Here is a 22482-nt window from a genome sequence, read left to right as displayed (position 1 = left end):
CCCTCCCCCAGACAAGTCTCTATCGAACAGAAATAGAGTGGATCACTAGGGGATAAACCACAGTGCGGAGAAATCCCCAGAAAAGCCATCCCGAATAAGGCTAGTGACGAAGGATCAGGAACGTTGAGTAAGGTCCAAGCGACGGATAACATTCCTTTGCATGCCCCAACGGATTCCTGTGCGAAACAAGAACGCTAGTCTCGCGCTATGTTGCGATTTTGGCTAAGTGCGACGGTGGGGGCTTTCATATGGATCGATCGACGGAGACACCAGTCGACACGACTCCTTCCTCGCCGGTGGGGGGCTTTTCACATCAACTCCGAGGCGAACAACGCAAAACCAAGCGCCGGGAAAGGAATAAGTCCATGGAAGGACCTAGCTTAGATAGTCCTTGACAGTGATTGCGCGATTCGTATCATCCGAATAAAAAGGAACCACCTATCGAGTGTATTTCGGTAAGCCGGTGGCATGATAGCTCCTCGTCTGGCCCTTCGCCTGGACCTTCCTGCTATTCAGTTGACGTCTTCCACCAGCATCTTATAAAGAATGCAACTCACAGGTCTCAAGAATCTCTTTCCTATCATTAGCCTAGTTCCTATAACCAGCCAACCTTGTTAGATTTTATTCGGGGTTTCTTGTCTTCGTATTTTCTTCTAAACATCTACAGTCCAACACCAACACCATGGCAATCACCAAATCCTCGTCAATACTGGTCATTGGTGCGGGTACCTGGGGTGCTTCCACAGCCCTTCACATGGCTCGTAGAGGATACAACAACGTGACAGTCCTCGATCCTTGTCCTGTTCCCTCGGCTATCTCCGCGGGGAACGATGTTAATAAAATCATCTCGTCCGGACAGTATAGCAACCGAAAAGATGAGATCGAAATCAACGAGATCCTGGCCGAGCAAGCGTTTAACGGCTGGAAGAATGACCCATTATTCCAACCTTACTACCACGATACCGGTCTTCTGATGTCCGCCAGCAGTCCGGCGGGCCTGCAGCGTCTGGGAATCCGTGTGAGGCCCGAGAAGGACCCTGATGTGGTCGAGGTATCTAAGCCCGAGCAATTCCGCCAATTGGCGCCCCAAGTGTTGAAAGGAGAATTCTCCGGATGGAAAGGTTATCACATTCGGTCTGGAGCTGGCTGGGCACATGCTCGAAATTCCCTCCTCGCTGCGATCGGGGAGGCCAAGAGATTGGGCGTGCAGTTCGTTACCGGGTCTCCACAGGGACGTGTCATCACACTTATTTTCGAGAACAATGACGTTAAGGGCTCTGTGACGGCGGATGGCAAGATTTGGCGAGCAGAACAGACTATTTTGTGCGCGGGTGCAAGTGCAGGCCAATTCTTGGATTTCAAGAAACAGCTCCGACCGACTGCGTGGACTCTTGTTCATATAGCCTTGAAGCCTGAAGAACGGGCGCTCTACAAGAATATGCCGGTTATCTTCAACATCGAAAAGGGGTTCTTCTTCGAACCAGATGAAGAACGCGGAGAGATCAAGATCTGTGACGAACATCCTGGCTACACCAACATGACACAGTCTTCCCACGGTGATGTCAGGAGTATCCCCTTTGAGAAAACCCAGGTGCCGCTGGAATCGGAAGCAAGAGTCAGGGCACTTCTCTCGGAAACTGTACCCCAGCTAGCAGACCGTCCGTTCAGTTTTGCCAGAATATGCTGGTGCGCAGACACTGCCAATCGTGAATTCTTGATTGACCGCCATCCGGACCACCCATCTCTTATTCTCGGCTGTGGCGCATCTGGAAGAGGTATGTAATATAGATAGTTCAATCCCTTGCGGAGACTAACTCTACTTTACCAGGTTTCAAGTACCTTCCGTCAATTGGAAATCTTATTGTTGACGCCATGGAGGACAAAATGCCCCAAAAAATCCATGAGCTAATTAAGTGGAATCCAGATCTTGCTTCCAAAAGAAATTGGACGGACACCCTCGGAAGATTCGGAGGGCCCAATAGAGTTATGGATTTCCACGATGTCAAGGAGTGGACAAATGTAAAGCATGGAGACCCTCCCAGATTGTGAATAATGAACATAGATAGAGAAAACCAAGGGGCCAAAAAAAAAAAAAAAAAAAAAAAAAAAAGAGAAAAAAAAAAAAAAAAAAAAAAAAAAAAAAAAAAAAAAACTCCTGCGATAATTCCGGGGTATCAATAGAAATAGAAATGCAAAAAATGAGACCAAGATATCATCTATCTACTGCCCTCAGGGGAAGGAGATTCGCTAAGTTGATACGTCTCATCCGATACCCAATGGCGTGAGACAAGTCCAGAGCCCTGTACTTGTTGTTCTTCGTCACCTGGAAGTCTAGCAAAGCCGTCTACGCCGGCAAGTCCTTCTTTATCATGAGGTGTATCGCAAACTGGTGACTGCAAAGCGGGATAGTAACGGCGGTACGAGAAGTAGGCAACGAATGTGCCCAGAATAGAGCCGCAAGTGACATCATACACATCGTGTCTATAATCATCAAGGCGGGAAATGGCAATCATTAATGCACAGAGGAAGGGTATGAGTGCAATTAAACAACGACAAAGGTCGGTTCTGGGTCTATAAACGTGCATTTGGCCAGAAACGAAGCTATGTTAAAACAATATAGTTAGCGCCTTTGCACGGCGGTGGTAGCAAAATGGAGCCTTACAATGATAAATATCCCAGCCCGGCAAATGAAAAACTGCTATGACCACTAGGAAAGCTCCGCCATCCTTCCTGGAGAACGTGTTGGTTTGACTGCGTGCATACTTTCCAATTAATTAGGGAGTCTTCCGGAGTTCCCTTCCGGGGAATGCAGCGCGAGATCAAGTCAGGACGAGGCCTTCCAACGGTATTCTTGATTATATCGGTCAACAGCGAAGTCAGCATCAGGGCGACGAAGAACCCAAGCATAGTCACTTGGATTTTATGGCGGTTTGGGCGGAACATGGAAACCCAGAGGAGAAGAATTAGGCACGGAATAAGTCCAGCATAGACAATTGACCAGACTAGAAGTAGGCCTAAGTATTTGAGCCACATTTTGTCATTGTAAATAAAAACTCACCCACAGAAACCCTCTCCACCACGGCAAAGGGATATTGAATGCCCCTGTCGTCCAAAGAGAACATGCGATGGAATGGTGTCACAAAGAGCTGGATCTGTAGTTCCTTTGTTACTAAAATTGCAGTGAAGTAAACCAATCCAATAATACAAACCAAAATCCACCCTCCTACAATACATGCTAAAGCAATGTAGTCAATTGCAGGAAAAGATCGGTGACAAAAACGAGAGAAAGCGCCAGATACTCCGGGTGGGGTTGGGGAAGGAATGGCCGACCCAGCAGCCAATCCATTGCGGGGCATTTCCACAGAATTACTTAAGAATAATAAAACACCATGAGAGATCAACAGTTCCCAAGAAGAACCGGAGCGAGGAAGAGCAGGAACGTGAGATGGAAGGCTGACCCTTGCCAGGGTGGAAGATCAAACAACAATGGGCTAAGCTGCCAAGAAGGCGCACGGGCCGTGGTTGTCCGCCCGAATCTCCGCATCACACTGACGGAACCTTTCGACTTCATTCACTGTGCCTTCGACAGTCACTTGGGCATTTTCTTCGCAGGGACAATTCTCAGGCCTCTGGCCCCCTTATCAGTGGGAAATTCTACGACAAAAAAAAAAAAAAAAAAAAATCATGGCCGAAACGGGACAACAACGAGCCCTCACGACAGCCTTTCCGCCGCCCCCGCCTTTATGGAAACACTTCACAACAGTTAATATTAAGAAACTTGAAGAAATCAAGAGAGATGCCACCAAGGGAGAAGATGGAAAGCCACAAAAGAAGAAGACTTGGACGCCCACTGAACTACGCTCTCTAGATCTACCAACGGAGCTTCGTTTCCTCGTGCCGCCAGAGATACCTATTTCCGGACAGTACAATGTGTTTGGAGAGCTACAAAATGTGAGACCAGCGGCACCTACCAGGGATAGAATTCTAGCTTACAAGTGAATCGCAGCTCTCGACCAACCTTCCTTCCCTGAAAGATCAAGGCATCACGCAACTCTACCCTGAGCCCCAATCAGGTGCCAATGGTGAACCTACGTCAGAGCGCCCTCAGCCTTTAAACCACGCATATTACCTACTTAAAATTAGCAAGTCCCTCTTGTTAAACTTCCTCGAATTTGTTGGTATACTATCGATCAATCCGGAGCAATTCGAGCCCAAAGTGGAGGATCTACGCAATTTATTCATCAATGCCCACCACCTTCTAAATTTGTACCGACCTCATCAAGCACGTGAATCCCTCATTCTAATGATGGAGGAGCAGCTAAACCGCACAAGGGAGGAAATTCAGCAAATGGACAAGTTAAAGGATGAAATTTCGGGTGTTCTAGAACAGCTGGAGAAAGAAGGTGCTGACGTTCACACGGCTATTGAGACCACCGACGAACATGATAAAAGGGCTGCTATCCCAGAGCAAGATGCTATTGAAAATTCAACTTTGGTTTGGAAGCTTCTAGACGAAAATAATTGAGCTGCCTTGTTTTGAGCCCGAAATTTGTTGCCCTGATGCGCGAAAAGGCCATTCGTCCCACAGTCAGCAACCCGTTCTCCCTTCTATTCTTGACTGGCGCCACCAAAATCCTGGGCCTTCAAAAACAACCGCTTATGTGCCCAGCTGCATATCCTGTGTCAATTCGCTTATGTACCTCGGCCCTTACAAGAGTGGTTGGACAGTTGACGAATTTGAAACCGTCGAGTCACGGTGATTTTGTGCCTATTAAAAGCAGCATGAACATGCATTTTTACAGCAATTGGTTGTACTAAGGAAAGTGCAACTTGAATACTGCATCTCCTACTGTTGTGTCGGAATAATACTTCATCCGTGGGAACATCACGTGTCGCACTAACTCCTCGCAATTAAAATCCCATCGAAATTTCTCTTGCGAAAAAACTTTTTTATCAACATTGCGTCTTCAGCAAATCTAGAGTTGAAGAATCCACCCTGTCATGTCAGACTTGATGAGCTCAGAAGACACAGGAAAAGTGCTCGATTAATGGTTATCTCTCAATACTCCTTTGCTTATAACCTAGGTAAGTTGAACTACTTTTATTCGCATCTCCTAAATGATGATTGATGCCTTATTTTCTTTGTTTCAACCCCATCTGAGAGCACACAAAAGTGCTTTTTGATTATAACTGTGCATCTAATATCTGAAATGGAGCTTTCAAAACTGAATGCTTATTGGAATATCATTCGCATGTGGAGTTCTTGCTAACCTTCTTGGTTTAGGTATTTTAGTTGTTTAGATGGTGTCTAATGAAAACTACTTATCACCTGCCTGATTTTTCTATCTCTATCTTGTAGCTTGCTACGTCGTAACATGTTCAATGGCCTGAAAATCTGCCATCCCGTCTCTATCTCTGGCAGTCCCATACATGTCAATCGCCGCTCAATGAAACCCGATTTTCCCATACAAACTGGTTCTCAGTGTAATAACTCTGCAACAACAGTAATAAATTGCTTTAATTATAAAAGCTGTAATAAGCATACTACTGTCTATTATTTCAGTACATCAATTCTTTACACTGCCTAAATGCTTGATTCTTCAGACAATTTTAGAAAAAGACATACATCTTAAAATCTATCTATAATTTATTTCATATCATAATTGTAAAATAAATCTTTAAATACATGTAAAGTTATTCCATTCCAAAAACTGCCACCTTATATGGGATAATAGGTTTTCATTGACAGAGTCTGCCAGAATGGTAGGAGAGAAAGGTAGAGTATTAACATAACCATTGTCAAAATATACTAAATAAGGACAAGAGAAGAGAATCTGAACTCCCTATCAACAGAAATGAGCATTAACCAGAACGCTCTTTCCACGCCTTCTCAATAGCGCAGGCCGCAAGTCGATACAACTCAGTAACAAAGTCAGCCACACGCTTGATGTGGACGATCTCAGTGACGGAGTAGGGTTGTTTCAAGAATATACGATCCATCATGGTCGTGGCGGTTTTCAGTAAGCCCAGGTCCTTTGTGGCCTGTGGGTCGGATGGGTTTTGAAGAATGTTGCAGAAAATAGCCAAGACAGCAGACATAGGGTAGAAAATTAGAGTCCTGGAACTATGATGTTAGTACGTGTCTATGTAGATTAATTCCGGGGGCCGGGGGTTTCAAAGTGGCTTGCAGTGCTTACCAGAAGATACCGTCGACAAGGACATGTGCAGCAGCCTCGAGGTATAAAAGAGTCGAGCGACTGGCCTCGACAGAAAGCGCCAAACTGGAACTCACGCCGTCCATCATACCGCCCTGTCGGTTTCCCCATGCTTTGCATCGACTGCTTGCTTGGTGGATTATTGTCATGCATAAATGGTAATTAAGGCGCAGCATGACAGAGTGCATGCTAACATTGGGGTCTGGGGTTTCGTGCGAGAATGACAGTGTCGGTCTCCACTCAGGAGGAACGGATATACGCCACCGTTCGAGGTCATCGTCCATTTCACGAATTTCTTTCAGAAGTTCTGCATCGGTCTTCTTAAGCGCTTTTAATGAATAAAGTACGCTGTAAGCTCGAGATTTAATAATACTCAGACGGAGATCGACTGGGAATAATGGGCTTTCTGGAAATTCCCGCGAATGGTGGTGATACTCCATGCTACTGTAGAGCTTTTCCACATAGCCGGGAGGCATTGTTAGATCACAGTTCTCTTCTGTGAACAGTTGAGGCTGGCCGGTCCTGAAGCAAACGTCTTTCTCCATTGTATAACAAACCCAGAATACATTTCGCAGCTGCCGCTGAACGCGTGCATCGAAATCCTTGTGGGGCTCCAGAACTCCGGTTGGTTGGGATGGAGGAGCATTGGCACCTATCATGAAGATCATGCGAGCTGCAAGAGAACCATGGTAGTTTGCAGCCTGCAGGTTCCCAGAGACCAGTTCACACAGTGCCTAAAGTCCAGGTAGATCAGTATGTGTTGATATCATAAGCAATGTTATGCGAACATGGGACAGCTTAACAATAATTGAATTAAATGAGCAGTCTTTTCCTGCTATTGGTTGGACTTACTAGCATTGTTAGCGCCTGTATCCCTTCTACTGACGGGTTTTCTTGCAAGATCTGTGGTAAAAGATGCTGCGCTTTCAGTGCACACTCCTCGCCGTCAATAGACGGGAGGTCCGTGCCGTCGGTGTTTAAGCAAGGGTCTATGGCAATTGAAAAGGCAAGGAAGGCAAAAACACATGCTCGAACACCTGCCCTCGTACAGTGCGCATTCTGATCTAGATTCTGGTACGCGACTTTGATAGTGTCCCAGAATAGAACACGATCTAAGACGGGAAATACCCGCTGCATCAGAGAGTTGCAGTATGCATCAAACCTTAACTCGACAATTCGCCGGTCCGGTAGATGAAATATGTTTTGCGTCCGAAGACTCATCAATAGTTCATTCGAGCTGATTGCGCGTTGCTTTTCCCACGGTGGTCTTGATGGGCTAAGCTTATCAAAGGAGATGGTCTGCCCAGTCCGCGATTGAACCCACTGCCGCCCCTCTGGAAGCAAGAATGGGATCCCTGTCATGAGACTGACAACTCCAAACTCCCTCCCTGCGAAATGAAGAGGTACGCAGCCAGAGACAGCCGGATCGCCAGGAGATGGCACATTCGATGGCAGTGACAATGATGATGTACTTGCTATACTCGGCGTAGGAAGAACAGGTGATTCTTGGGGTTCTTTACAGATCGATCAGTTCCGTTTAACAGAACCGGATATGGATTACCCACCGTTTTCTTTCAACAGGTTGTCCGTCAGTAACTTTTCTATCCTTTCAATGCGCTCGGCCAAACGTGTCGACTTAAGCGGTCTGCGGGGAACGTTGGAGTCAACACTGTTAATAGTTATACAACCTTGATAGGAAGCCTTAATTCATCATACAAGTTTTCATTGTTTTTCTCTTTTCTTTTCCTTCGAACCACCCTGTCAAATGTACATGGAATATTATGGTGACTACACCAGTTACATTGGGGAGCAGCGGCATCACACTTGATCTATGTGCGAATTAGCATGATAGTAGCTATGGTGACATCCTTGAATAGTATAGTAGTACCTTTCGCTTATAGCATGCGTCACACGCTCTTGCAGTACGCTTCTTGCGCAGCTCGGTACTATCCTCGTCCGACCTACCGGCCGAAGTTGGAGACAAATACATGTGAGCGGTTTTTCCGCAGAGACTAGGCAATCTGTGTCTGGTACACAAGATCGAGACAAAATATTATGCCGTAAAACCGCTGGATATAAATGGGTAACAGCGATTGGGAGATGGATAAAATGGTCAGGATTAAGAGGCGATTACCTTGACAAAAGGAAACGCGAAGCTGAGGGAGAGAGGCGACATTATTAGTAAGCAGGAAAAATGCTCCGATGCTGAGCAGTTTTACAACAATTCAGATTCTGATAGGCCTATAAGTATATTCCGAATCAACCTAAAGAAGGAAGAAAGTCATCTCCCCCATGTAATTAAAAGTCATCATTTTGCGTACATCCATCGACTAGTCCAAAACAAAACCGATTCCACATCCATCACTTTCTCTTCGTCCTCCAACGAGAGCTCCACCGCCGGCTAGCCCACGAGATACTCAATGTATCCGCGGCAATCTCTCGCGGGAGGCTTTCTCCTCTAGAGTAGTGTCGGTACATCAGGCCCGGGTCACTGGACGGAGAATAAAGACAGGCCTGCGCAATCTCGCTTGCCACCCCGGTTACATGTCGGACTTCGATCCGGCTGGGAAGGAGGATTGGCCGTTTAATCCGATCACGAGTCTGCGTGAGATGTAATGCAAGGACACCTCGATTGACGCCACCAGAGAGGCCAGCCACTATGCAGGGCGGTCGTTGGTGTCGCGGAGAGAGCTGTATCGGTTCACACACGTCCCTTAATGGATGATCGGTCAATCTGAGACGGTTACTGGGCAATTTGATCGTCCGCTAGACCGAGTGTGGCACCACACAGACTGTCCCGATACACCACCACCTTGGAGATCACCTGCAGTGTTGTCCACGCCATCTTGTCTGCCACCGCGATGCGGTGGATGGGAGACCCGGGAATCATATGGCCAGGGCGCGGACTGACCTTGCCCAGGAACGGCGGCCTCCGCGACACAGGATCTGGCGGTCGTCTCGCTTGGGGACAATTGATGTCTTCCAACCTACGAATAGTAGGTCCATCAAGACAGTCTCGGCTGCCCAGTCAGTTGTCCTCCCTGTCCGTGTCGTCCTTCTTTATAGTCTGCGATTCACCCTCCTGGCAGTCGCCAATCATAGTCGCCGATCATAGTCGTCAGTATGTGTATAAATCTTTCGGCAGAAGTGCTTTAGAAAAGTACCAGCCTCGACTTCCAGTATCCATTTAGCATACGTTCTCCATAGCTATAGGGAAATAATTCATATATACTTGTCTCGAAAATATGCTCTACGAAACCGGGCGTTTTTATATACCGCTATAGCCCCTCACCCGCTTTTGGTGACACTTACTCCTCCAAGGGTGTTGGCTCCTTCTTGATCTTGGCCTTGGTGGATATCATCTTGAAGGGCGCAGAAGACGGTACCTCTGCCTGAGACGGTTTCTTACTTGGTTTACAGGGGGCATTTTCGCTTTCCGCTAGATCCTTGATCTTGAAAGGCGCGAGAGAAGGGGGATTTCCTGTTTGGCGATTTCATTTGTTTTGCTTCCTGAGCCGATTCCCTCATCTTAGGAAGATTGCGCAATTTATCCCAAATCAGAAAGTAGACGCAAGTAAAGAGAACTAACTCCAGGGTCTTGATAGAAGTAGAATAAGAAGCTGTTCCAAGTAAACCCAGCTGGGCTATAAGCAGTCGAAAACAAAACCAATGGGTGTGATTTGTCGGTTCTTTTATAGATGACTTTATCGGTTGAAGGGATGCGAGGAAGTGTTGATAAAAATTGGAAATTGGAAAATTGTTCGGTTCAGTCCATTCCTTGTCACCCTTGAAATACTCCGCATGGGTTGTACGGCAGCCACAGAGGAATATATAGTTCATATAGTTTACTCCGGCCTGGACTATCTTTTCGACTTGCTTATATCCCATCCTAATTTCGGGAGTCCGCATGGAATTCCAGCTCTTACCCGTACAGGAGGTTTTGAAGCTGTTTCATCCATTTCACTGGATCTTTTGAGATTCCAATATTATATATGCCACTTTCTCCCGTTAGTTCAGAAAACACATATGCATGTCCTCTCGCCAGTCTGTTCTGGGGTGGATAACGGCGATCTTATAATCTTGTTTATTTCCGTGAATACCCCGTCTCTGTTTTTTACTATTTCTGTGTGGACAAGACATCTTTTTGCTGTCTGCTGGGTGAGGCAGATTTTTGATGTTGTCTGAGAACCGATGAGTCTCCTCATCGTCTCTGTCATCATGGCCCTATCCATTCAAATCGGGACTTCCTCTGAAAGAGATATGCCGGGTTCTGGGGTCTCAGATTGTTCCATCCCTGAGTCCATCGCAGGGCTACCATTGTCGACATTATTATGATCCGCAAGTGCTGCACTTTGATCTATATTCGGTGGACGTCTTGACGTAAACTTTAAATTTAGTCCCTGTGTGGTCCGTTGTTTCTTGGGTGCCTTGGCTTTCCTTTCAGAGGGCGATGGACTAATATTGCTTGGGTCGCTCTCCTCTGGAATCGGGATTCTTGGCGTAGAGAAATTAATGGACTTGCTGCCATTCTGGTGGCTCAGAAGAGGCGAGTTTTGCAGCGATTTGGGCGTCTCAATACCTGCTTTCGATGGTGTCGTGCCAAGTGTAGACGAGCGTGTTTACACCATATCTCTAGTCCTACACTGACGATTCTAACTAGTATAACGGACAATAGAGGTCTTGTATTGGCTATAATGGGCTAGTAATGGCGATATGGTTGTAGCTTGGACCGGTGGGACAAGGGCGCGACACACGACTACCGACGTAGCCGGGGTTTAAATGTGTATGTTTAATCCGTATCTTTTGGTTTGCTAACGCATCAAGAAGGCTGGGGTTGTAATCTGTAAACCCTTGTACAGAAACCACGTTCAGCTTCAGGCAGCGGCATATGGAGCATACCCCTAACGACTAGCCTTGTCGAGCACGCAGCCATTATTGTCCGTCCTTTGCTTTGAAACAGCCTGCACCGAAACCGGCAGGAGTCGTGACGGCGACCCTGATCATGGTCGCAGGCTAGCTGCACACTGCCATATCTGGCTTGGGAGCGTAGGTTGGTTCAGCCGAAGACTGAGCTGCTAATCCTGATGGTACCTGGAATATACAAGTTACGTTTCAATTTTGAACAAGGTGAACAATATAAAAGTGCGACTGGATGCAAAAAATTGAGGGAAAAGAAAGGTGCCCTGTAAACAGATATCATATCAACAAAACTAACCAAAACTAACTAATTACTATCCCAACTCTACCCGCACAGAATCCTGCTGAACCTGTTGAGCATAATTCTAAGAAAGACGCAAAGGTATGTATAGTCTTTTAGGTTGAGTAGTTCAGACATGAGTTTCCTCCACAAAATCCACCGGATCACAAGCCCGCATTATTTATTTCCCTGCAATAATCGAACAACATTGGTCTTGTAACTATTTACCAGTCGTGGTTCCTCATTTGAATACGCTAGTTCCCTGTCGATGGAAAAATCCCGTGGTTAGCTAGATTTCTATCACTCAGGGTGGTAAAGGGATTCCAACCATCACATAACCGTACAAATGCAGCAGTCGCATTCCTCATCCCCACAGTCACAGCCAAAGCATGGTTTCTGGACTGCTTTGATGGGTTGTCTGATAGACGAGCCGGAGCTGGAGGGAAGTGTGAAGTTGACAGGCGACGAGATCGAGGAGGTAGCCATTTTAGTTTCGATATTTTGCTTGGTCTTGACTACTAGAATAACGAGACCTTAACGGACGATGGAAAAGAGTAAAAACGAACTATGAACAGATCAAGTCCACATCGATAAATCAAGCCTTATTATATCCCGCTAATTTCACTAGTTGCAAAATGAGGAAGTCGGTCTAGAAAAAGTATGTTGCAACAGGCAGCTAAATTACTGCCAATGAACAAAGAATAGCAACCAAATTAAATAAGACACTTTTGGTTTTCGTTTCTTTTTCTTTTTCTTTTTCTTTTTTTAAGAATTTTAAGGTCAGACTCATCTACAAGTCACGCTTATGAACAGGATAGATAGGTTCAGACCACTATGGTAGCAAATTTGTAAACAAAAAAAAAAAAAAAAATCAAAATCAAATGTGCGAAAAACATATGTACATCGGCTTTTTTTCGTCAATCATCATCACGTGTAACCCAATACATCTCTTCTATTCATCTTCCAAATTTCATCGCACATTTCGCAAAGAGAGTACACCCTCGATGCAACGTCGGGGTATCGTCTAAGTGGTATCCATTATCCTTCTCTTTCTTTCATTCATTTTTTGATTCTTTTCTTTTAGATGTTCAGTCTATTCATTAAATAGTATTTCCTATGTAATCGTCAAGCAGTCATTACCGAGTGGCGCTGTCTTTACAGCTGCTCAGCCCAAGGAGCAGCTCCCGGATGCATCTGGTTCAGCCACTTGACAAGCTCGACGAGCTCAGCACGGCGCTCGTCCTCGAGCTGGTCTTGATCACCGCAGAGGACAGATTGGAAGATCGGTATGAGCTGAGGAGTAAGCTCCTGGATTGTGCTATCCTCCCACTTGTCTGTAGTTAGGTTAGCTGCAAGTCCAAGTCATCATACACTAGGTATACATACACAGCTGGCAGATCATGCGATACAAGGGATCATTCTCCTCAAAGTCGTTCTTCAGAGGCAGGAGTCCAACCAGGGCAGGTAGAACATCCTTAAGCGGAATGCTTTCACGGTGTCGGAGGATCATGCGGCTGATGCAGCCGGTAGCATTGTCCTGAAGCCGGGAGACATTTTGATGCATGCAGGACTCAAGTTTGCCAAGAATAGTAGGGTACTCCTGGATGATCTCAGCAGCGTTGGAATGCTCGACGAGACGGCCAACAGCATAGGCAGCGTTGGACTTGGTCTGTGGATCCTCATCACCGAGACGGTGAACCAGAAGTTTGAGGAAGGCAGGAGTGAACGGGGTGACAGCAGAGCCCATGCCATTAATGCACTCAGCGAGAACACCAACAGCAGTGGCACGCTCGAGCGACTCGCTGCTTCCAGCGTAACGAAGGATGGTCTTTTCAAAGACCTTCCATAATTCGGCGAAGCTGGGACCGAGGGCGGCAGCCAAGCCGGAAACAACGTCGAGACCAGTATCAACAACAACCCAGTCGAATTCCGAAGTCTCCTCACCGGCCTCAAGGGCCTCTTCTTCAGGAGCAAACTCGACCTGGCAAGGGTGCTGCTTAGTGATGATATCGGTAATCATTTGGATGACGTTGTGGAGGGTAGTCTCGTTGGCGACAAGGGAAGGACCACAGTAGCGCAGGTTCTCGGCCATGTTGCGGTTGATATCAGCGACAGTAGCCCTAGGTATTCATGGTTAGAAATTGAATAGGCAAAATAGTTCAAAATCACCAAGGACTGTGTAAATTGAAATTCAGGTACTGATAATAATCGTCCTTAACATCAAGTACGCTTCTTGCGTATCTGAGTGAGCTGGGTAAACGAGTGTATTCATCATTACAAATTGACCCGCATTGGGGAAAAACTTCAAGGCAGGTCTGAAAAGAGAACCAAAACTGGAATTGTAGAAAAAATACGCACCGATCGTCTTCCTCAGTCCACATCTTAATGGTGGCAGTCATGAGAATTTCACCAAACTTCTTCACCTCCTTAGCAGGCTCAACCTGCAAAGGCAGGCCAGGCTGCCATTTGGCCATCTGGCCACCCTCCTCCGCAATCGCATACAGCATGGCGTATGAGCGGTGCAGGGTACTGATAGTGCTCTTGCGCACACCTTCATAGGGATGCTCGGCGAGAGGCAGAACCATCTCGACGGTCTTCTCAAAATAAGGCAGGTAGGCAGACTTGGTGTGGGTAACCAGGTCACCAATGACTTCGACGGCAATTTCCTTCTCGAGAGACAGGGGAGTCGTGGCAGTGATATCATCCCAAGCATCGTCATCCTCGTCGACATCAACATCTTCGATGTCGCCATCTTCGCCGACAGGCTCTTCATCATCATCAGCGCTGGCAACCTTGACCTTGCGACCGGCAATGGTCACCTCCTGGCCGACGAGATCCTTAGCAGCCTCACCAAACGAAAGCTCAAGGTCGGTTTCATCCTGTTCAATGCAGGCAAAAAGACCCTTGACAACACCGTCCAGGAATGGAGAGAAATGCTCGACGTAGACCTTGGCCATGGCACCCCAGAAGATGTAGGTGCTCTCCTTGAGACGAGAGTGGCCCAGGTGAAGAGCCTCCTCGGTGGCACGCATGAGAGGCTCAACATAAGGCTGGTAACGCTCAGGTCCAGCGGCAGCAGCCATTTCGCCCATAGCATCTGTCACACTAGCACGCAGGTCCAACTCATCCTCGCTGTCCTTGACAGTGGCAAATTCCTGTAGCAGATGCATCGAATCGTCAAAGAATGGCAGGAAAGAGTCACCTGCTGAAGAGGCAAGCGAGCCTAGTGCAGCAGCAGCAAGGCCCTTGATTCTGAAGTCAGGGTGCTTGAAGAGCTTGTGCAGGATGGGAACCAATTCACTCTGATAAGGAGCGACATCCTTCTCATCCAAGCCATCAACCACAGAATCAATTGCGCTGATACCAGCCTTCATGATGTCAACATTTGGGCCATCTTCTTCACCCTTGTATTCCTGCATAGCGCTAGCCAAGTTCTTGAAAAGCAAAGGCATGAGCCTTTCGTGCTCCTGGCTCAAGTCCTCGGCCAGGTCATCTGCCAAGCGTGCTACAGAGTGCAAGGATGCCTGGCGGACCTTTGGCTCCGGATCAGCGAGAAGCTGGAAGACCATGGGGAAGATTTCCTTCATTTGAGTGCTGATAAAGTCGGGAGCACCCTCAACACACATTCCGAGAGCCATGATGCCGGCCCGGCGATAGTCTGGGTCGTCGTTGTTGAAGTACTGGCCCAAGGACTGAAGAAGTGGCACGACAACCTGGCTAGGTGGCAAACTCTGAGCCAACATATCAAGTAGACCCAGGGCAGACCGTGCGGGGGTGATGTCGTCGTCGCTGGGAGAAGCGTCACCAAGCTCTGTGACGATGTGCAGAGCGGTACGAGTGAGCTGTTCACCGATGCGCATACCCTGGACCTTGAGCTTGCGATATTGCACGCACTGCATCAAGAAGCTGATAGCCTGAGTACGGGTGTCCTCATCAACCTGGGTATTGGCGGCAATTTCATTCATGAAGACAACGAGGTCCTTGAGATGGACGGTCATAAGGGCCGGGTCACATCCCAGAAGGGTCTGGAAAACCTCGAAAGCTTGCATGACACGGTCTTCCTGATTCTGGTCGATGGCATCCTTAAGCACAGCAACCATGGCGGGAAGAATCTCCTGGAAAGACTTCACAGGAGCTATGTTGTCGTCAGAATCAAGATGCATAGCAAGCTTGCTCAAGGCAAGAAGAGTGTTAATGCGGACTTCCTCGCTCTCTGGGTCGCGAATCGTCTTGTTGAACAGGTTGAACAGATCCTGGAATTTCTCCTCGAACCCCTCTCCAAGGGTCTCCAGAATGGTAAAAAGAATATAGGTGCCCACGGCACGTTCATCCTTGTTACCGCTGTTCGCGGCCTGGAGCAGGAAGTTGGGTAGGTCGGCCCACTCGCCATCGATCAGGTCAACCTTGGCAACAGCTGAGATCACACGAGCTATCGAGTGACGGACAAGAGAGGAGCCCTCGCTAAGTGCAGAACGCAGCAGCTGCTCACGGATCTGGGGCTTCTGGCCTGCTTGGACAGAGGTCCACTGCTTGTTCACCAAAGAGCGAGCCTCGACGGCAGCGAGCTGCCTCAAGTTGGCATCTTCATGGCTGGTTGCGATTTGAATGAGGAGGACTAGTGACTCAGCCTTGTTATAGTACTCGCGCTGAAGAACACCGGTGGCTTCCTTGACGTTTCCCTGAGCGGCTAGAAAGTCTCATGTCAGCAGAATGCTACCAGCAAGTAAAGCCAGGTTCTTCGGGTGGACTCACGATTCAGGACAATCTGAAGTTGTTGCAAAAATCGTTGCTGATCCATGATTGGATGATAACTTTATAGGAAAATAATTAGAAGGCGGAAAAATTTCTGCTTGTAGGGTTGTCCCGGTTCCTCTGATAAACAGGGGCTCCTGTATTAGGGACTGGAGGAGCTGTCAGTACTGAGACAGGCAGCTCAAAGGGTATCACAAATAAATATTTAACAAAAGAAAGAGATAACAGTTAAGGAGAGAAGAGAAAGGAGGGAGGAGGGAAAAGTGAGAGATGGAGGGGGAATAGGAAAGGAAGAAAAAAAAAAAAGTTTAGGGGTTTCGGAGTCGCTCTTTTTTTTTTTTTCTCTCTCTTAGTTAGCGCGCATAATTTCACGTGTGGTCGCTGCCCAACCGCGACTTTTTAATCTGTATCCACAAAAAAAAAAAAAAAAAAAAAAAAAACACGCACAATGATTAGTTACTGCAGAACTTTTTCATTTACTCTTACTTACTGGAGTACGTACTAGACTTTGTGAGAAAAATACTATCTAATGTTATGTTATGCTATTATTTTACTCCAGGTAAAGTCCTGGGTGAAAACCAGCATACCTCATGTACAGCACTTGGTAGAGGTTAGGAATAATTGAAGCCTATGACAGAGTACATGTTGCTGTTTCTCGTTACCGTGTGCCGTCTAAGAGTTTACCCCACAGAGATATGCTCAAGCCCAAATTAATCATGCTGTGCTTGGTTTCCATGCTTAATATGTGAACCGAACCTTGCTCTATCTTAAAAAAGAAGAGTGAAAATTCATTTCAAGTCAGTGCAATTCCAATTATATAATACATTGTAGATGCCAAGCCGTAGAATCTGATAGACATTATTACTTGAATTGATATTTGGAGATTGCGAGCATAAAAATATTTCCATCAGTGACTAATCCATTAAGCGTGAACACCAAAGCCTAGGTGTACATAGTCTCCTTAAATGAGCAGAAGGATAGCTAGTATTCTTCTGAATCATAACCATCGTCAGCCAGCAGGGAACGATATCCCCTGGACGCAAGGTTCTCTTCAAGGCCTCCATCGGAACCGGGGTCAGCATATCCTATAAGAACGGTCAGTACGTCGCATGACCATGGGATAAATTGTAGTAATATTTACCCTCTCCACCGAAATAGCTGAGTGCTACGGGTAAAAAGATGAGTGCATGAGTAGCAGCAAACAAAATCAGAGCTAGCCAGACACGGAAGTAGTAAATCTCAAAGATTTTACTACGCGTGAATGCCAGAACACACACACCCAGCAGTTTCGTCAAGGTAATACCACTGAAGACACTGCCTCCTACGTTGGCCAAAGCTGCCCAGGCCCGAGCATCCTTGCCCCGGAACTTGGTGGGCGCCTTTTCTAAAATAGCTCGGGAAGGGAACATGAAGGCTCGAGCAATATGAGCACAAAACTCCACCCCGATGCCGACGCAGATAATTAAGTTTACCAGCGACACTGCATTCAATGATACCCCAGCGACTGCCATAGATCCGATAACATCGACCACTATCATTACAACAGTGGCCGATACCACAGCTCCCGTCGCTACAGAGCCCAGAATGGTGGAAGTAATGGCGAAAATAATGGCAATCGCGAAGCCAAGTAGGGTGCCTGTTAGCTTCACAATAGACACATATTGGTCGAAGAACACGTAGGATTTAGAGTATGGGAATACATCAATACCATGCTCATTAGAAATGCCCTCTGCGATGCGACGAGCAGCTTTGTAAGAGTTAATAAAGTCATCTTGACTCCTGAGAGGCGTGTGTGCAGTTCTAAAGTGGCTCGCGTTTGTCATTAGTCGTTTAGGATCGATGACAAGAGCATTGCTATATGGTGCTTTCCCTCCCAAAGGACAGGAAGAGTCAGTAGGCGCTTCGATCCATTTTTCAACATAGTGGACGAATTCGGATCCTTCTGGCATGCCGTAAAGAGAGATATTCCAGGCAGGGCTTCTGTCTTCAAAGCAAAGCTTGCCGTCCTCTTTACAGCAATCTTGCTGCGGGTTTAACCAGTAGAAAAAGTCGTCAATCCAGCTCGCAGTGGACCCTGAAATATAGGAAACTTCGGGCCGTTTTGATTCCTGTTCCAAGACAAAAGAGAGAGAGAATTCTTCGCAGGTGGTGAAGCGCCCACAGAGCTGTTGTTGATGGTTTCGCTCGGTCACGTTCACATTTCTGGTCACAAAATATACTGGAGGCCCGCTCCCAAAGTAGGCGTCTAGATCATTAAAATATTGTATCAAATAGGAGTCGCTTGGGAGAGCGATGCGTTGATCCAACCCTAGTGCAACTTCTGGAATTAGAGCCAAAGCAGCTGTCAAGACACCCAAAAACACAACAACAATTATCACCTTGATCCTGCGTCCAAGAATGTGAGTAGCATACACTTTACGAATGAATGTCTGTAAAATACTCTCCCCACCTTGATCGTCAAAGATTTGGTCGTCAGCCATTCCAGACTGAGCTTTGCGCACTGTCACACATGGAAAGCAGTCCGCACGGAGACCCTCGACCCGTCTTTGATTCAAGGCAAGCACAGATAGAAACATAGTAATCTGTAAGAGAGCATTGATGAAGACAGCACCCGCAGCATAAACAGCAAAATTTTTCACGGCAGGCATTCCAACAAAGGCGCCTAGCGCGAATGCAAATGTTTCCGTAACAGCGGAGAGGAAAATGCTAGGGCCAATTCGGCCCGCAGCCCGAGCAATTCGCTCATCAATTTCTTCGTCAGGGTGACTGATGTTAATCCGTTCGAACTCGTGAACTATTAAAAATATATTGTCCACTCCAACGGCTAATACGAGGAAAGGAATAACCTCCGCTATGATCAAAGTCGCTTTGACTCCTGCGGCAGAGAACAGCCCAACAGAAGCCGAGACCGACATTAGAACAATAAGAATGCCCACAATGCCTAAGGTAAACTTCGACTGAACAAGGGCATTGGCTGGGTTTGTAGCCAGGGATCTCCAGGTAACCGTAGCTGAGCCCAAAGCCAAGGATGCATATATAAACATGATGATGTAGCTGATGACTACAATCTTCGCGTCAGTGTTCGAGGATTTGTTAAGCTCTTGTTCGACGCTGATTTCTGTGTTGAAAGAAACACGAAGACCACGCTCTTTAGCTTCTTCTTGCACCACGTCAAAGATGCGCTTGAAGCTGTCTTCCCAATCAATAGCATTGGCTTCGCCTTCAGTTCCCTGAGCATGGTTGTTTACAACCCATGTAGCAACAAGTGCCTGTGCATCCAGCACATTGCCTGTTTCTTCATAGCCACCAAGAAGCATTTCAGGTTTGAGAGGTTGACCAAAGTCGGGAAGGCAGGCCAAATCACCTGGGGACTCCGTGCAATGTGTAAGTTGGTCTGCCCAGGTGTCGGGATCGAGATTCGTAACAGATCCGCCAAAGTAACCCGTCAAAGACTGGATTACACAGGCACCACCTGTTGGTTTAAAGCAGACGTCATCCAAGATCAGTTCCCGGTCCAAAGAAATCATCCGGCGAACTCGAGACTCGACATCGAACCACCAGCTTAAGGTTTCGTAATTTAGTATTCGACCGTCTCCGTCTGCAGTGCTGTTGACCACGAAAGCTTGCTCTGCCCGATAGAAGGGGCCGAAATTGGCATCGAAATATTCCTTCTCTTGGAAGGCTGCCGAGTTAGGGCTCACCCATAGCCGCACAGGGTCCCTTTCTACAGAAAATCTCATCCAACCCAGATTTAGCAATCCAACCACCACGAGACTAGTGAAAATGGTGAGTGATGAAAAGCGGGCGCAGGTGCCTGCGATGCGATTAAATAGGACGTCCAACGCGGAGTTCAATCTGTATACACCGCCGGGTTGCTCAATGTAACCCCCGGAGTGGATAATATCACCCTCATCCTCATCGTCGCTTGGGTTAGGATCCTGAAGAAGTCGAACACGTTCAGGCTTGCGATATCGTCGTTCCCTATATGTGAAATAACTGGAGAGCGCCACGACTAGTAATAAAAATACGGAGTAGATAAGGATCACAGAAAAAGACAGACAAGGCAGGAGTCCCACATAGCAGTGGGTGTTTGTTTCTACTGCCGGCAATTCCGGGCACACATCCGGACAGTCCACACAAGAGCAACGGAATGCCTCGTCCGAATCATTGCACGCTTTCGGCTTAATTGATAAAGCTTTCATGCCATGCGGGTCAGGTCCGACTGGCTCTGTTTTGTAGTTCATCTGGAATGGACTGCCCAGCAGTTTTTTGTCTCCCAGAAACTTCATAAACTGAGTATAGTTCTTTGCACCACCTCCGATGAAATCAATGGCCTTACCGCCTGAAGCACCATTCTTCACATTCTTGCAGCTGTCGAAAAAGCCACGCTGGTAGTCTTCTGACCACACGTTGTCCAACTCTGTCACAAGGAATTTGTCGGGACTTTTCTCTTCAGTTTGTGTCACATTTACGAAGAGAGACTGATCTGGCGAGCATGTAAAAGTGCAGAAAGTGTTGAAAAAGTTCTCTTTGCACGCAGGGCAGGAGGCTATAATTCCCTCGGCCAGTTTCAAATTCCTAGAAAGCGCATCGACCTAAGAACTCAACAGCGTCAGTATAACCACAACACATATATAGGCCGGCCTTGGTGGATTTGAAAACTCACCTGCTCATCTTCACAACACACTGGCCCTTCTTCCCATTTGCTGCCACATAAATCTACCAATTTCTTCCTCACCGTTGCTTCGGGCTCCTCCGCAACTCCATTGTCCGGACACGGCAGCTCTCCCCCAAAAAATGACTGCTTCCCACAGTGCCCTCGGATGGCACAGCGGCCTTTTTCATGTATTTTTGTTTCTCCTTGGGCTAAAGCATGGGGTAGAAGAAGCGAGCCCAGACCAGCAACGAAGGGTATAGAGCGGAGTCCCCGCATGATCGGAAGAATATATGGTGGTTGAGCCGATCGGATGAAGGGATGACCAATTTCAGGGAAGTCATCCGAAACAGGTGACGTAGAGAAGAACAGAGCTCTGACTTGGCCAAGGAGTCAAATGGGATAATGATGGCCTCACGCAACAGTAACTTTGAAGGGAGTGTGGTATCAATATCCGTACCACGTCCCCCACGAACGAGTTAAAAATTGGGATCAACTATACATGGGCAGTTGAGTGGTGCCGACCAATATGGTGAACCATGCTAGGTAATGATGAAGATATAGGAGGAAGGAGAGGAAACAAGGGAAGAGGCGGAGAGGGCGGCAATACGTAAGCGGAGAAGCACTGCTTTGATTGCGTTGTTCCTCGGAATGACATGAGCGGTGTCTGGAAGCAAGATCCTAATCCGTTGGGCGCTAGCTCAGGCACTCCGTCGATCTCTACTAGCAAGCCTGAAGAGTTGAGGTTTCTCACGATGGATTGGTAGACTTATTGATGCTATTGGCTGCCCTGAAATCGGACGCCACTTTTTTCTTTTTTCCTTCGTTTTGCGTTTTCTTTTCCGATGAAACTAATCGGCCTGGAACATTGTGGCATAAATGTCATAGCCTACAAGGATTAATCACATTGATCGTATGACCCAGTCCAAAACGTGCAAAGCCGAGGGTATATTTTAATACAATCTTGTATTATAACCTGGAATATTTTTGGCTACCTTTAATCCTAGCCAATAGCAAATTACTACTATTAAGAATATAGTTGCATTCTGTATTATGAGGTCGCACTAATTTAACGACCTATATTTTAGTACTGCCGCTTTGTTAAGTTGCTTTCTTAACCAGCCTCTACCGTTACCTACCTACCGAATTATCTATGATCTATGTAGTTAGACAGGAGCGTCCTATAAATGCGCGTTTATCTGTACGCAACCAGTCGCCATGGTCATTGACCGCAAAGCATTTCCTTTGTAAGATGACGTATGAAAAACCACAACATTGAATCAATGGCAAGAATATAGACAATCAGATCTTGGTTAACATCCGGATTGTCAGTCACAACACCTGATAAATACTGGAAGGTCATACAGCCACACCCATAGCCTCCTATTTAGGCCTAATATGGCATAAAATAGTTTAACATAATCGGACACCGAGTGGCCGATTTTTTCGCCGGCTCAACCCTTGAATCTCATGGATCCTACCAATACTGCAGAATTGTCGCAAATTCAATATTAGTCAATATATAAAATTTAAAATTCTGCTATTTACCTGGATACATTAAGCAGTTATTGTTACGGAAACACTATAATCCGACCCGGCGGTGCGGATTATCTAACGATCGATTCCACCCCTGAATCCTTTAGACAGTAGAACACCTCAATGAG

The 22482-nt window shown here is 46.8% G+C and overlaps 7 protein-coding genes across 7 annotated transcripts; 2 read left to right on the top strand and 5 right to left on the bottom strand.

Moving 5' to 3' along the window:
* Positions 1 to 682: 682 nt before the first annotated feature.
* ATNIH1004_003483 (NAD(P)/FAD-dependent oxidoreductase) lies at positions 683 to 2049 on the top strand (the record flags this gene model as incomplete). The annotated part of the gene is made up of 2 exons (XM_033568160.1): positions 683 to 1775; positions 1829 to 2049. 2 exons carry the CDS (start codon positions 683 to 685, stop codon positions 2047 to 2049), a joined length of 1314 nt encoding a protein of 437 aa, XP_033430155.1.
* Positions 2050 to 2216: 167 nt separating this feature from the next.
* On the bottom strand, positions 2217 to 2907 carry PPAPDC1A (phosphatase PAP2 family protein; the record flags this gene model as incomplete). The annotated part of the gene is made up of 2 exons (XM_033568159.1): positions 2217 to 2601; positions 2663 to 2907. The coding sequence occupies 2 exons, from the start codon at positions 2905 to 2907 to the stop codon at positions 2217 to 2219; spliced, it is 630 nt and encodes a 209-aa protein (XP_033430154.1).
* Positions 2908 to 3684: 777 nt separating this feature from the next.
* med7 (mediator complex subunit MED7) lies at positions 3685 to 4525 on the top strand (the record flags this gene model as incomplete). Its single annotated transcript, XM_033568158.1, has 2 exons — positions 3685 to 3951; positions 4007 to 4525. The coding sequence occupies 2 exons, from the start codon at positions 3685 to 3687 to the stop codon at positions 4523 to 4525; spliced, it is 786 nt and encodes a 261-aa protein (XP_033430153.1).
* A 1337-nt stretch (positions 4526 to 5862) lies between these two features.
* Positions 5863 to 7352, bottom strand: ATNIH1004_003480 (putative C6 transcription factor; the record flags this gene model as incomplete). Its single annotated transcript, XM_033568157.1, has 4 exons — positions 5863 to 6118; positions 6198 to 6949; positions 7068 to 7204; positions 7265 to 7352. The coding sequence occupies 4 exons, from the start codon at positions 7350 to 7352 to the stop codon at positions 5863 to 5865; spliced, it is 1233 nt and encodes a 410-aa protein (XP_033430152.1).
* Positions 7353 to 8958: 1606 nt separating this feature from the next.
* Positions 8959 to 9577, bottom strand: ATNIH1004_003479 (uncharacterized protein; the record flags this gene model as incomplete). Its single annotated transcript, XM_033568156.1, has 2 exons — positions 8959 to 9202; positions 9528 to 9577. 2 exons carry the CDS (start codon positions 9575 to 9577, stop codon positions 8959 to 8961), a joined length of 294 nt encoding a protein of 97 aa, XP_033430151.1.
* Positions 9578 to 12567: 2990 nt separating this feature from the next.
* Positions 12568 to 16210, bottom strand: ATNIH1004_003478 (putative importin beta-4 subunit; the record flags this gene model as incomplete). The annotated part of the gene is made up of 4 exons (XM_033568155.1): positions 12568 to 12746; positions 12799 to 13532; positions 13771 to 16099; positions 16165 to 16210. 4 exons carry the CDS (start codon positions 16208 to 16210, stop codon positions 12568 to 12570), a joined length of 3288 nt encoding a protein of 1095 aa, XP_033430150.1.
* Positions 16211 to 17145: 935 nt separating this feature from the next.
* ncr1 (sphingolipid transporter NCR1) lies at positions 17146 to 21097 on the bottom strand (the record flags this gene model as incomplete). The annotated part of the gene is made up of 3 exons (XM_033568154.1): positions 17146 to 17249; positions 17306 to 20759; positions 20831 to 21097. 3 exons carry the CDS (start codon positions 21095 to 21097, stop codon positions 17146 to 17148), a joined length of 3825 nt encoding a protein of 1274 aa, XP_033430149.1.
* Positions 21098 to 22482: the final 1385 nt, after the last annotated feature.

The sequence above is a fragment of the Aspergillus tanneri genome (assembly GCF_003426965.1).
Source record: "Aspergillus tanneri strain NIH1004 chromosome Unknown AapTan_1_pilon_pilon_pilon, whole genome shotgun sequence".
Classification (NCBI taxonomy): domain Eukaryota; kingdom Fungi; phylum Ascomycota; class Eurotiomycetes; order Eurotiales; family Aspergillaceae; genus Aspergillus; species Aspergillus tanneri.
The sequence above is the reverse complement of the archived record's forward strand: the minus strand, read 5'-3'. Positions and strand labels throughout refer to the sequence as shown.